The sequence below is a fragment of the Carassius carassius genome, chromosome 10 (genome assembly GCF_963082965.1).
Source record: "Carassius carassius chromosome 10, fCarCar2.1, whole genome shotgun sequence".
Classification (NCBI taxonomy): domain Eukaryota; kingdom Metazoa; phylum Chordata; class Actinopteri; order Cypriniformes; family Cyprinidae; genus Carassius; species Carassius carassius.
Window position 1 is genome coordinate 32,679,333 of NC_081764.1, and position 13,346 is coordinate 32,692,678.

The 13,346-nt window shown below is 37.4% G+C and overlaps 1 protein-coding gene across 1 annotated transcript; it reads right to left on the reverse strand.

The window, feature by feature from the left end:
- Nucleotides 1-1,447: 1,447 nt before the first annotated feature.
- On the reverse strand, nt 1,448-12,230 carry LOC132152186 (Golgi reassembly-stacking protein 2-like). The gene is made up of 10 exons (XM_059560968.1): nt 11,951-12,230; nt 11,164-11,244; nt 10,660-10,863; nt 10,305-10,391; nt 4,331-4,461; nt 4,070-4,202; nt 3,873-3,996; nt 3,670-3,756; nt 3,435-3,566; nt 1,448-2,326 (listed from the first exon to the last, which is right to left on the reverse strand). The coding sequence occupies exons 1-10, from the start codon at nt 12,011-12,013 to the stop codon at nt 2,040-2,042; spliced, it is 1,329 nt and encodes a 442-aa protein (XP_059416951.1). The 5' UTR covers nt 12,014-12,230; the 3' UTR covers nt 1,448-2,039.
- Between the last annotated feature and the right edge of the window lie 1,116 nt (nt 12,231-13,346).

Here is a 13,346-nt window from a genome sequence, read left to right on the forward strand (position 1 = left end):
CAGACGAGTGAATGACTGTGTTTTCTCGGTTTGTTGGTAACACTTGTCGTCTGATGCAGCATCATCACCTCGCTGTACCCTGACATTGATTATAGTTTCATGATTTACTCAGATTAAGAATCAGACCAAATATAAATTTGATTTACCAGTAACAAAAAACAAACTGCATGAATAAACCTCCATTGTGGTTGTGAATGAGGTGTGTGTGTGATGGGAGTAATGATTTACAGAATAGGCGGAAGGTGGGCCGGACCCCGCCCTTGATTATTAACCCCTTTATGCCCAGACCCAGTGCTGTCATGTTGCTTAGCAACCCTCTGTGGTCCCGGTCAGCATCTCTGAATGACATGGACCGGATCGGACCGAGATCAAACGCTCAAAGCTTCCAGAGTCTGGGGACGACCTCAGCTTTTGTTGTTTCCTCTCTCTAAATACTCTTTCAACCCCAGAAGCAGTTTTCTGCTCAATATATGGTGATCTGTCTCCAAGTGCTGCTGCGATTGTAGAGAATGTAGCCAAAAGAGAAATAAACATTTTTGAAAATATTTGGCTACATGCTTTCTTCCCCTAATTTTTTTGACCGTTTCTTGTGATATCAGAGCTGTTCTTATTGTCTGCTCTCATGGACAAAACAATTATGTTTAAAGGGTATAGTATGGAGCAAAAAAATAATTAATGAAATATTTTAAAGCTGAGCACAAATAGACAAATGTTCACTATAGAAATGCCCATGGCTTAAATTAATTGTGTATATATCTTTTTAAATGTATGATATAATTCCATATATGTTAAACAGCAATTCCTAACAGCCTTTAAATGCTCGTTTTATTTTTGGGGATTTTAAAAAGTGTGATTTCCAGACCTGAAAAGGTCACGAAAATTTTTATAATGAATATAAAGTTATACCTAATATTCTAGCTTTACATAACGGAAAAACAAATTGCCATTTGTGAATAAAAACCTACGGTATTTTAAAAACCCATAATCCTGAACGACTGGAGATAATGTTCTTCAGAGAATTTACATGTTTTTGAAAGATCCAGAATTATAAAATCTTAATGATTTTATTATTAAATATTAAACCTTCTAGTTTCTGTAAATTAAGTTTTATAAAGGATAACCTTATATAGAAATATCTTAGCCTTTGAGTCTGAGAAACACAGAACTGTGATTCTATTTGCTATTCCATTTTACTTTTCCGTTTTACTACTTTCTAGAACACTTGATTCTGATATGACCTTAAATGTCTGCTTTACATCGGCCTCCTGATCATCCTGATGGGTTTATTGTGTGATAATCTTCTAACTGTAAGCCAACCTGCTGTCTAAATATGAACCATTACTATAGAAAACCCCTTATGACTTGGCATTTAAAAGCAAGGAATTGCAACATGATATATAAAAAATATACTCCTGAATTGCTACATTAGATTAAAAAGACACAGTCCTAGTGTAAAATGGGTAGTTTATTGCTTGTGTATGTTTGAATACGAGATTCCTTGACCATCTTCAAACTGCACAAGCTAACATTCAGCCGTGCAGCACATTTATAACTGTGTTTCCGTTCATCATGACAGCAGAGCCATCATACAGAGAGTGTGTGTGCACACGCGAGAGAGAAACAGAGGCCCAGAGCCCAGTCTGACCATGAGTAGAAGAGTTTGAGGAAATCAAAGCATTTGAAATGGTGCAAAGAATGAGAGGAGGAAAAAAAAAAAAAGTCAGACATTAAATTGTAAAATCACATAGCAATTGGTCATATATGGAATGCTATACTAAGATTTTAAAGTTGATTACAGGATATACAGAAAGAAAAAGCACGAGTCGGAACAGATTCTGAAGAGCACGCAAACAGCACATACAGTCATTCTTTTTTTAAATGTATTTTTTTAATATTAAGACGTCCATCCACACGCTCATTACTCTGATGCTGGCGTCTCTCAGAACCACGTTTATCTTTGTGTGTGTGTGTGTGTTTGCACACTGGAATAAATACAATAGAGACGTACAGAGGGACGCCCTCCGGCCCCGCTCGGACCATTAGGAGGACTCTGGGGCTGTCTGCGCATTCGTCGTCTGCTGTAGGAGGGTCTCGGTGGCAACAGGCATCTCTGAGGTCATGTCTTTGACCGCAGGGTTTGACGTGGCATCCAGTTTGAGCGCTGGAGTATGCACGGATGCTAAGGAGACAGGCAGGATGTGGTCAGACGGTGCCAGGGAAGATGGCAGCGTGACCCCGGGCATGCTGGGAAGTGTGGAAGGGAGAATGGTGTGCATGGGCAGAGGAGAGATGCCAGGCAGGTTCAGAGGAGGAAGAGGAGGCAAACCTGCAGAGACAGACCAAATCAATATTCAGCAGAAATTCAGTCACAGAAACAGGTTGTTCGCTGTGGCTGGTGCCTTTACACAGGGTTTATGTCGGATTTTTAAAACCAAATTTAACACTTAAGGTCTTTTTAGGACTTGCACAAATACAACTGATACAGTAAGTCTATTCAGAACAGATCTCAAAATAATCATGCATCTCCGATTCTTTTACTTGATTAAACAATAAACAAAAGGACTCAATACTGCTTTTTAGCAAAATGGGAACTGCAAGTTTAAAACAATTAAGATATGTTTTATTTAATATGTAATGTCATTGGTTTATTTGCCAACTTAATATTGAATCAATATTATTATAAATTTTATATGTTGTTTTTTTTTGTGTTAATTTTAGTAATTTTTTTTATAGTGTGCTTTGTCATTTCTTACTTTTTTTGTTTTTTTCCTAATTATGTCGGCATAGTTTTTAAATTTTAGTAATTTTTGCACTTCAAATTTAAAATGATGAGAAATGTTGCCTGGGCAACTATCTGAAAAAAAAAGGAAGTTATATTTGTTATATTTCAGTTTATTTTATTTTAAGAAATTTAAATGTTTACAATTTAAGATTTTGTTATTAAGTTTTTGAATTCAATGCCAGATACAGTTTGTGTAACCTAAAAAAAAAAAAAAAAAGCTTACGCAGGACTTTTATATTATAAAGAAAACATACAATTATAAACAAACCCGAAATACAACAGGACTCTTTATTTTTTTAAATGTTTATGCTTTAGTAATTCCAGTTGTTTCAAAAAGATGAGGGAGATAAAGGGCCCTATTTTAACGATCTAAACGCAAAGTGTAAAGCGCACGGCGCAGGTGCACACAGGGCATGTCCAAATCCACGTTTGCTATTTTAATGACGGAAAAACGGTAGGTGCGCCCGGGCGCATGGTCTAAACGGCTTGTCCCCATTCTCTTAATGAGTAATGTGTGTTTTTTTGGGGCGTAACGTGCAATAAACCAATCAGAGTCTCATCTTCCATTCCCTTTAAGAGCCAGTTGTGCTCGTGCCATGACGGATTTGCTATTTACATTTAGAATAAGCTATACTAGTTTCGGTGTGTGTACCTGCTGTTGTGGGAGGCAACCCACTGATTCCAGCTAAAGATACAGCACTCAGGTGTGGTAATGGTAGATTAAGGTTAGGGAGGTTAGGCAGGTTTGGCAGGGGAGGGAGGCCAGACGGTAAGGACATCAAACCTGAAGGCACAAAAATCAAGATCATTTAGCCACATGAAATTGCTGTGGCAAGATACATCTCTTCTAGTTTAACAAAAAACAGAGAAGGGCACATGTTCTTTACCTGGTACGGTGGTGGAGGGGTTGACAATGGGAAGGGTACCCAGCCCCGGGGTCACCTGAGTGGGCAGCAGGGGGACTGTAGGAACACCTGCCAGAAATAACAATTATGAATTTTGCACTAATTATATTACCATTTATTATATCATGAATTATGCACAATGTAGGAAAAATCTGAAGTACTAAATAAAAGCAGAAACAGTTCACCTGTGTGGAGCTCACTGGGTATTGAAGGCGGGGCAGAGCTGAGTGACAGGCCGGACAGACTGTCCTCAAGCCCAGTGGGAAAAGGCTGTGACACAGGGGGCGGAGTTACTGCAGACAGCTGAACCTAGACAAGACAACATGGAAGTCAAACATCTGACCAAATACATCATTATACACCATGTGACATACACACTAACCTCTGTGAAGCCGTCCTTCAGTGGGCTGGCCGGTTCACTGGGGGTGTGTCCAGGGAAGCTGATTCTCTTCCCTTCTTCAAAAGGTCGAGTAGGGATTCTGTGCAGGTAACCGTAGCCGATACCACAGCCAAGACTGAACGAAGAAGAATAATCATGTTGGACATACGTACAGAGACAGGAAGCAGAGAAAGCGAGAGAGTTTCACACACACACACACACACACACGCGCACACACACACGCGCGCACACACACACACACACCTGCCCTCTCCACCCCAGGCACCGTTGGGCGTGATGACCACTTCTCTGCAGTTGTCCGTGTCAGTGTTGTAGACGTAGAGTTTCAGGCCTTTGCCCTCGTGGGTTTCTATCAATGAGAATAAGTCCTCTGACTGGAGAAAGAGCATAATGGAAAATCAGAGAGTTTTGGGCCAGTTGATGAAGCGGTCATTTGCCTTTTCAGGTTAGTGCTGCTGTGCCATTTAAATATTTACATAATGATTTAAACATTCTTTTTTTTTATGCCTTGCAACTTAAAAGGGTCATGAATTTAGAAAAACATTTTTACTTGAGCTTTTGATATTTAAGGTCATCATACTAAAAGAATATCCTGTAAGTTTCAAAACCGAAAACTTCCTTGTTATTGAAATAAAAGCTTTTATAGACACCAGGCCCAGCAAATGGCAGATCCTGGATTGTGTTTATAGATTAAACACAGCCTCCACAGAAGAATATCAATGCCTAATACTGTAGCTCCGCCCACTGATTCGTGCACGACATAGAAGGGAAATAACATGAGTGGCACTAAACCAGATCAAGCAACCAAGCATGCCGTTGAATATTGCAAAATATTGTGCAGTGCCTAGTTGTGTTTGAGTTGATGCATAACCTTCCTTCAGATTAAAATATTAGGAATGTATGGTTGAACTTTATTTTTAATTAAGTTTCAGCTCATGCGAGTAAAACATTAAGCATTTGTTTGCTTCATTTCACCGCAGATTCCTTCGTAAACAAAACACAGGTCGACCCTGGATTTGCAGAGAGACTGAGATTAAAATGCAATGCTGTGCATCTATATTGAATCTGACAGGAATGGCACAGCACACTTATGTTAGTAAAAAATATTTGTTCTGTATCACTATAGCTTTGTTTGAGATAACCAAAGTCACAGAAGGCTCCAACTATGAAGGACGTAGCTCGCCAAACAGAAAGTTTGTTACTATGCAAAACTGTTATCCAATCATAGCAGTGGGAGTTTACTCATTGCAACACACCCGTAAAAAAACCGAGGTGGTCTCAAGCCAGCCTTAAAACCAGGGTTAAAAATAGCCTATTACTTACTGAATTTGATGTTTTTGAATGATAAAACTATGCAAACGTTATAAGTTGACCTCAGACAAGATACAATAATTAAAAAGCCAGTTCATGACCCCTTTAAAGTTTTCTATGATGTTCAAATTCTGCTGATTTGTCATTAAAATAATGTAATCTAGCTCAAGCCCTAGCCCGGCCCGTGTCTGACACTGGCCTGAGCCCGACCCGAGCCAGTCTTTTTTTCCCCTTTTCCCTAAACAGCTTATACTACTGTTTCAGCTATTCAAATAGTTCTGCATGTAATAGCAAAGTGATTATATTTCATTCCAGTCAATCTAATTAAAAAAAAATATTAAGATGGTTTTTCATATATATATATATATATATATTAGGGGTGTAACGGTACGCAAAAATTACGGTTCGGTACGTACCTCGGTTTTAAAGTCATTGTTCGGTTCATTTTCGGTACAGTAAGGGAAAGAAATGCAAACATTAAACTGCAGGTTGTTTATTACTATAAACTTTTTTTTAACAATTTGTTTACACTTATTTTTAAATACTTTTTAATAAAATATATATATAAAAAAGAATAGGAAATAAAATACTGCTGCAAAGTTCTCCACTAAATAAAATATTCTCAGCCTCAAATATCATATAATAAAATATAATGAAAAATATAAATAAATAACTATGATTACAGTGCAGCATTACCAATCCCAGCTTGTAGGCCTGCTCATATTTTAAATATATATATAACTTTTCCAAAGTGTAAATTGCAGCATCAACAGTTTCAGTTTTTAGACCTGCTCAGATTTCGTAATAGTGTTGGACCGATCGCAAATTAAGAGCAAAGGTCTGTTTAAATGCTGAAGGGAGCTGCGTTTGAATTACAATCGTTTTTTTTCCTAGTTGTAGTGATGTTCACACTCTCATGTAGTGTTGTCACGGTACCAAAATTTCAGTATTCGGTACCGATACCAGTGAAAATCCATGGTTCTCAGTACCAATTGCGGTACCAAAGCAAAACACAAAAATATGCTAATTAAAAAAAATAACGTTTTAGCACTAAAAATAAAACCAATGCCATTCTTTATACTTATTTACAATTGTGTTTAAAGTTTTTCTACAAGTTATATAATTATGAAAAACAGTAAACAAGTTTCACCCAAATTTAATTTGTCTTTTAATTTATGAAATTTAAACATTTTATTTTTGGTAAATAAAGGGGATTTGCTATTAAAATTAAAACATGGAAGAAATATTGTTATTTATTTTTTTTAAAAAATTAAAGTTTTATAAATTTGTTCACAGTAGTAGCAGTATCACATACATTTTACTAAATAATAGTAATATTTCTAGCACAATGCCTTTATGTAAAAATTAACTTTTAGGCCTAATGAATGCATATTTGTCATTTTTACTGAACTTAAGACTGGTAGTGATGCTTAAGATATTTTTGGTCATTGAAGGTTTCTGTAAAAAAAAATAGTAATAGATCATATTAATTATTATAAAAAGATAATACTACTACTAATTCTACTATCATACTAATGCAAATACAATGCACTATGAATTGATGAGCTGCTGGGTTAATGAATATTAATCACGTTGTCTGCGTTCGGTCAAACTGATTTGCTGAAATCAAAACAGGGACGGTACTAGATCAGCGCCAGCCAATGAAATTGCCATTTGCGCATTAGCTCCGCCCACTACCGGAGAAACCGGTATGTCTCCTACTTGTTCGAAAATGAATATGAATAATTCTAAATGAACTCCATTATTTTGAAAGGAGAAGACAACAAAGAATAGTTTACATATAGCGTGTCGATTCAGCGTGGTAAGACTCTCGCTCTCTCTCTTTGCATGTGTGAGAAACAGCGCTATCAGTAAAGCGACGGTGAGTCGTGCGCCTTCACCAAAAGTTTACAGAGCATCAAATACAGGTGCGCTGTGCGTCCATTGAGATGAACTGAAAAGTTCAGATCGCTTGATGGAGAGAGAACTCTGAAGCTCAGATGCTGAAATTAATGCAAGCGTCATGCGCTTCAGTCTATGTAGTAAACAAACCCGCACGTCTCTGCCATTCATTAATTCACACAGAGACGCGCAGAACACGGATTCATATTTCAAACAACTTTTGCGGCTTAACATTTACAGATACTGGTCCATATGGAGATTTGATTTGATAAATTTATGCTAACTTTGACAAATTCCATGACTGTCCATATTAAAATATAAGTTTCATTTTCATGACTGGATTTTGAGATTCCGTCCTCGTTTTCTGCGTCGCGGAAATCATAGCGCTGAACCGGGTTTGAACTGTAACCTCGGTACTACCGGTACTTAAAGAAACCTGGTACCGTCACATTTAAATTTTTTTTGTACCGACTTGGTACCGAAGTACCGGGTCTTTTGACAACACTACTCTCGTGATGCCTTTTGAAAACATTAGGCCGGTGACACACTGGCATATTGCACCTGTCAAACATAGTCTATTTTGCCGTCAATACTGTTGACGGTGTCCTTTATCAGTAGGCTTTATATTTATGCTCAACATGAAGTATAGATATTGTTGTCGTGAAGACAAGATCCTGGTCTGTCGGCGGTCTCCCTCTATGTCACCTACAGCAGCAGCAGCGCGCCAGCGCCGCATCAGGCACGGTTCTGGTGTGTAAAGACACAGAAAACGCGAAGCAGCCATCACGCAACTGACACGCAGCAGAAACGCCACGCTCACGCCACGCAGCCAGTGTGTCGCCGGCCTTAGAATCAGCTGCAGGGCAGGATTTGCGCTGAATGTGGAGACTTCCGCCACTTAATATGTTCGTTTGGAAACACGAAAATGTACCTACGTTCCGCATACAAAATATTGCATTGGTCATTTGGTACACACGTGCACCGTACTGAAAGTCCTGTACCGAAACGGTCTGGTACGAATACACGTACCGTTACACCGCTAATATATATATATATATATATATATATATATATATATATATTTTTTTTTTTTTTTTTTTTTAAGTAACGACCAAGCGGCCAGCGACAGTGAGCCTACTGTATGTTTAATTTAACCTTCTCAAATTCTCACGACTTGCCTAAAATAAAATCTATAGATATAAAACAGTTCAAGCATATAACAATGTTTAAACGTTAAACCTAGATAAATGTGTGCTTTTTCCAATAGTTTGTATGGATATGCTTTGCAGGACATGGTTCCAGCACGATCACTTGCATTTTTTTCAGTAGATATGCCGTCATTTTTGCTCATAAAGGTAAGAGTAATCATCTGTAACGGCAAAGGGTCTACTTTTATTTGTGTGCACTCACAATATCAACAAAACATTGTGCTTTTATAAAATAAAGAAAACATTATTTCTGCATTCAAAAATGAACCGAAACTCAGTGAATACGTGCTTCACAAATGATAAATATATCTATAGAAAGCTTTAAATTACTAAATAAAATAAAACAAATCAAAAACAAAAACTCTTTCATTATAATTATAATACATAAAGATGCACTTCTCTCTAAAGGCGTGTCTAATGAGAAGATGACGAGTCAGGATCGGCAACTTCATCCTTGCGACACAGACTCAAAAAACACTAGTTTATTAGTAAATTAGCGTCTGAACTATGACGTGAAAATTGGCCCAAAGCCCGGCCCAAGGGGTGAAATGCAGGGCTCTAGTGCTTTTGTCTTTTATATTAGTTTAATAAATATTTCAATTTTACTTTATTTTTAGTTAAGTTTTAGTAATCTTAGTCTTTTTAAATTAAAACTAAGTTTTATTTAACAATAACAATACTGGTAAAACTACAAAGCAATCAGTTTGCACTGTATGCGGTCATGCTATAGCTGTATAATTCAGAGCTTATTTTTACTTTTGTGTCGTCCCATCAAGCTCTCACTGGATCTGCTCCTCATCGATCAACAAGAGGAACATCTGTACTTCCTCAACAGACCACGAAAAAGCCATTATTTTGTTGTATACAAAAAGGTGCACTCGTTCGAAACTGTCATGTTCATTCAAATAAATTTGCGTTCAATCTTTGCTGGCTTGCTGATCTGAGTCGGGCTGAGTACCAAAACAAACTTGTAGCCAATCAGCAATAAGGGGCGTGTCTACTCATGATGGGGATGAGAGAGCGCTGGTCACATTAGTTTTGCTTTCTTTCACAGAACTAGTATGTGCTGGCTTTTGCTTGAATATGCTCATGTGTCATGATCGCTTGTTTGATCATCTGCAATTGTATTGTCATTCACTTCAGCTATGTATGTATGGGCGAAGCTATCAAATTAGGGGCAAGACCCTTTTGGGATAGGGGCGTGTTTGTTTTGTTGATTTGAAATATCAACATTGGTAAGAACAAATCACTTACCCCACCTTTAATCTAGCGAGTCTAGTGTCTCGTGATGCAAGTTCAATGATGCAGGTAGTGATGATTCTCCCGGCCAACCAGTGATCAGCAGGGTTTACACGTCACATTTTGGTAATAGTACCAGGTACAGTACACAGTAGAAATGCCCCCAAAAGTGAGCCGTACTTTGCCGTTCCATGCAGTGGTAAAGCGCCATTAGTTACTTTCTTTCTTTTCTTATTTTTTTTTTTTTTTATAATTTGTAAGGTATTATAATAATGTAATGCACTGCTAAAATTACAATTAGTCTCCTCATCTTATTAATGGATAAATTTTTGGTAATTTTACCTTTTTTCTAGGTAGTCTGAAGAACTAGCATTTATTTGCAAATCAAATAATTTTAATCTATACTTAAGCTGCATTCTTTCATTTTAATGATTTATTCAAAACCAAAAAAGTGCTAAATGTACTAGAATTCTAGAGTGCAGTTGTTACACTTCCATACATCAGTACACAATGATCTAGAAGTCTGAGAGTAGGAGATGTGTGTGAGAGAAATGTACCTCGTTCATGACTGTGTCTGCTCCGATGATGTAATCCGTGTGTGGTCTTAAACCTGCTAATGCGGCCGGAGAATTTGGCTCCACATCCTACAAAACAGGCAAATTATGCGTGAAAAAAAAGTGAGGCTTGCATTCAATCTTACAGCTCAACCGACCGGTCTGTTTTACAAGAGCACGTTCTTGCTGAACACCTTGCTGAATTATGACTTATTAACCAAAAGTTGTTAATCAAAATGAGGTCAAAGCAAACATGATATTTTTCATAAAATGCCACCCCACCCTTACAAAATATGCAGTGTAAACAACTCATGCCTGCAGCTTTCTCTGACTGCATTCATCACTTTAATTTACTCACCAAAACATGCCAGACGTTTTCATTGGCTCCCTCAAAGCTGCAAAAGCGGATGCTGACCCCCAGAAGACCCTGACCGCCCCACATGTTGCTGGGAGTAACGGTGGCTTCCCGCAGCTCCAGGGTTTTGCTGCTGTACACCAGCATCTTCACCGGTTTTTCAACACTAGCCTTCAGTACGTCTTTCAACGTGTCATTATCCTTATTCTTGGGGGAAAAAGAATTAAAGCAAAAACAACATTTATGGTTGATACATTTCTACTGTCACACATGGTCTACAGCATATATATAGAATTTTTTTTTCAGACTATGTGTGGTCCAGGAGTACATTTATCAGTTTTTACAATTGCTTTAAAAGGGGTTCATCCAATCATATTTTAGACTCAGAACTGTCAGTTTTACTGTTAAGAGGCTCTAAAGCATCCGTGTGCATGTTCACAGTGTGCGTGTGTTCACTGCGGTTTTAAATGCAGAGCACATATTTCAAGTATTTGGCAACAAACCTACCAGTCTACTGTTATTGATGGACACAATGAAGTCAAAGAATGGTTCAAGACCTGCTCTATGACCGGGAGAATTCTCCTGCACCTGGAGAACACAGAAAACACATTTAACATTCAAATAGAATCAACCTTTTAACAAAAAAAGTTTAATAAATGACCTATTAAGAGCAAAAGCAAACAATAAAATTGTCAAGGAAAAAAATTTAACCATGCATAACAAACCTGGCATATAAAAATATAAACTGGGATAGATCATCAAATAGTAAACTTTGTAACAAGTAATTGTCACTTTCTATCAGATACTTGACAGAGTTGCCAACCTTTAAAATAAGCATTCATGCATCTACGTTCCCAGATATTAAAATGACATGCAGTTTATACACATTGTATTTCCTTGTATAAATTGTAAACTGCATTAGTCTGGGTCAATCGGAGTTGTGTGAGATTAAACAATAAACATTTGAATAGTAAAGCGTCTTGACATGTAACGTTACTAAGCTTCTTCAATAACAATTTTAGGGGAAAAAAACAAAACAAAAACCTTGAACAGTAGAATAAATTAAGATGTGTGTTTTAAAATGTATCAGTCTTTGCTTGCCAAATGCTGGAAGACTCCCATACGTGATCTTTACATTTAACAGCAGAGATTTTCATTTAGCCACATTAGCATTAAGGCCGCACTGACATCCTCGGCCTCTATTTGAACTGTGCGCCGCCAGCGACTCGCGATGTACCGCATGAGTGAAAGGGAGAGACCAAGAGAGCGGAAGCATCTCTAAAAACACACTCACTCTGAGAACGTGATAGCCCTCCGAACCACCTCCGGGAATTTCCACGCTCTGTGATCCCCCCATGGTACCCGCTCCGTGTCAGCGGTGAGAATATTATCCGTTTTTTCTCCCACAAACCGGTTTCGTGGACAGAAGCGTCGAGTCTCCCAGGGATGCGCGCGACGGCGGCGAATGACGTGGCAGCGCGAGAAGGAGGGCTCGTGCTTATGTGGCGCACAGGTGAGACTGCAGCGAGGCCCTGGTCATGTTATGAATAAAACAAGCATAGTTTATTTCTAATTCATACGTGTAATCCATGTGAACGATAGGATGCGACACGTTAGAAGACACGGTAGCGAATGTAAATTCGTGAATCATTCATGCGAGTCGGAACTTTTTGATGAGTCGTTTGAACCGTGCACAAACTTATCTGAAGGATTCATTCACGAGCTGAACCTTTTTTTGGGACACCCAATGCCCTTCTCTTTCTGTGTTTGATTGTTTTTATATATACTTTGCCACTAAAAATTATACATACTATATATATATATATATATATATATATATATATATATATATATATTTAAATCTCAAAACATTAGATATAGAGGATAAAGGCTGGGAGTACTTGCTGACTTGATTACGTAGTATTAAAATGGCACAAAATGTCAACTTCTGCATAGATTTAGGATTTCATGTTTTCCACTAGGGGGCGTATATTGCCATGTAATTTAGTTAGGCTTCAACAAACAGCAGCGCGCCTCCTGGAGGAAGTCAAATGTGTGCAACATTATTCTGGTGATGTGCAAGTAAATGATAATACAGAAAGCAAGAAACTATAGACCACTAAATGTTAAATAGATGTTAAATACATGTTAAATAGACTATAATATATATATATATATAAACAACATTTTTAAAAAACATTTTAAAAAAAAATGGCCAAAACTAAATTGGTAGAACATTTATATTTTGAAATATATTTTAGCAAATATACATTTTGGCCTTTTTTTGTATATTATGAAATATATTTGAATAAATGCAGTCTTATGACATACATTCTATAGTGCCAAAGAGCAGCTGGTTAAAAATAAGAACGAAATAAAAGAAAACACAAACAAACTGGGTGTGAAGTGCAAGTTTATTATATGCTTTAAAATAAAGCTGCAAGATTTTACATTTTAAAAAGATGACTAACCGAACATTCTTATACTTTAATAGCTTTAATTGTGCCATGTACACATATTTATAACAGTTTACATATAATGTGATTGCATTTCAAAGTGCCAGCCTTTTCCAGGGAGACCAGATCGCCCTCCTCACATTCAACATATACAGCTAACAATTACAGCAAAAGAGGAAAAAGATAACTGTGCATTTGTCAAAAACACTTCGAACAAATAGAGAACATGAAATA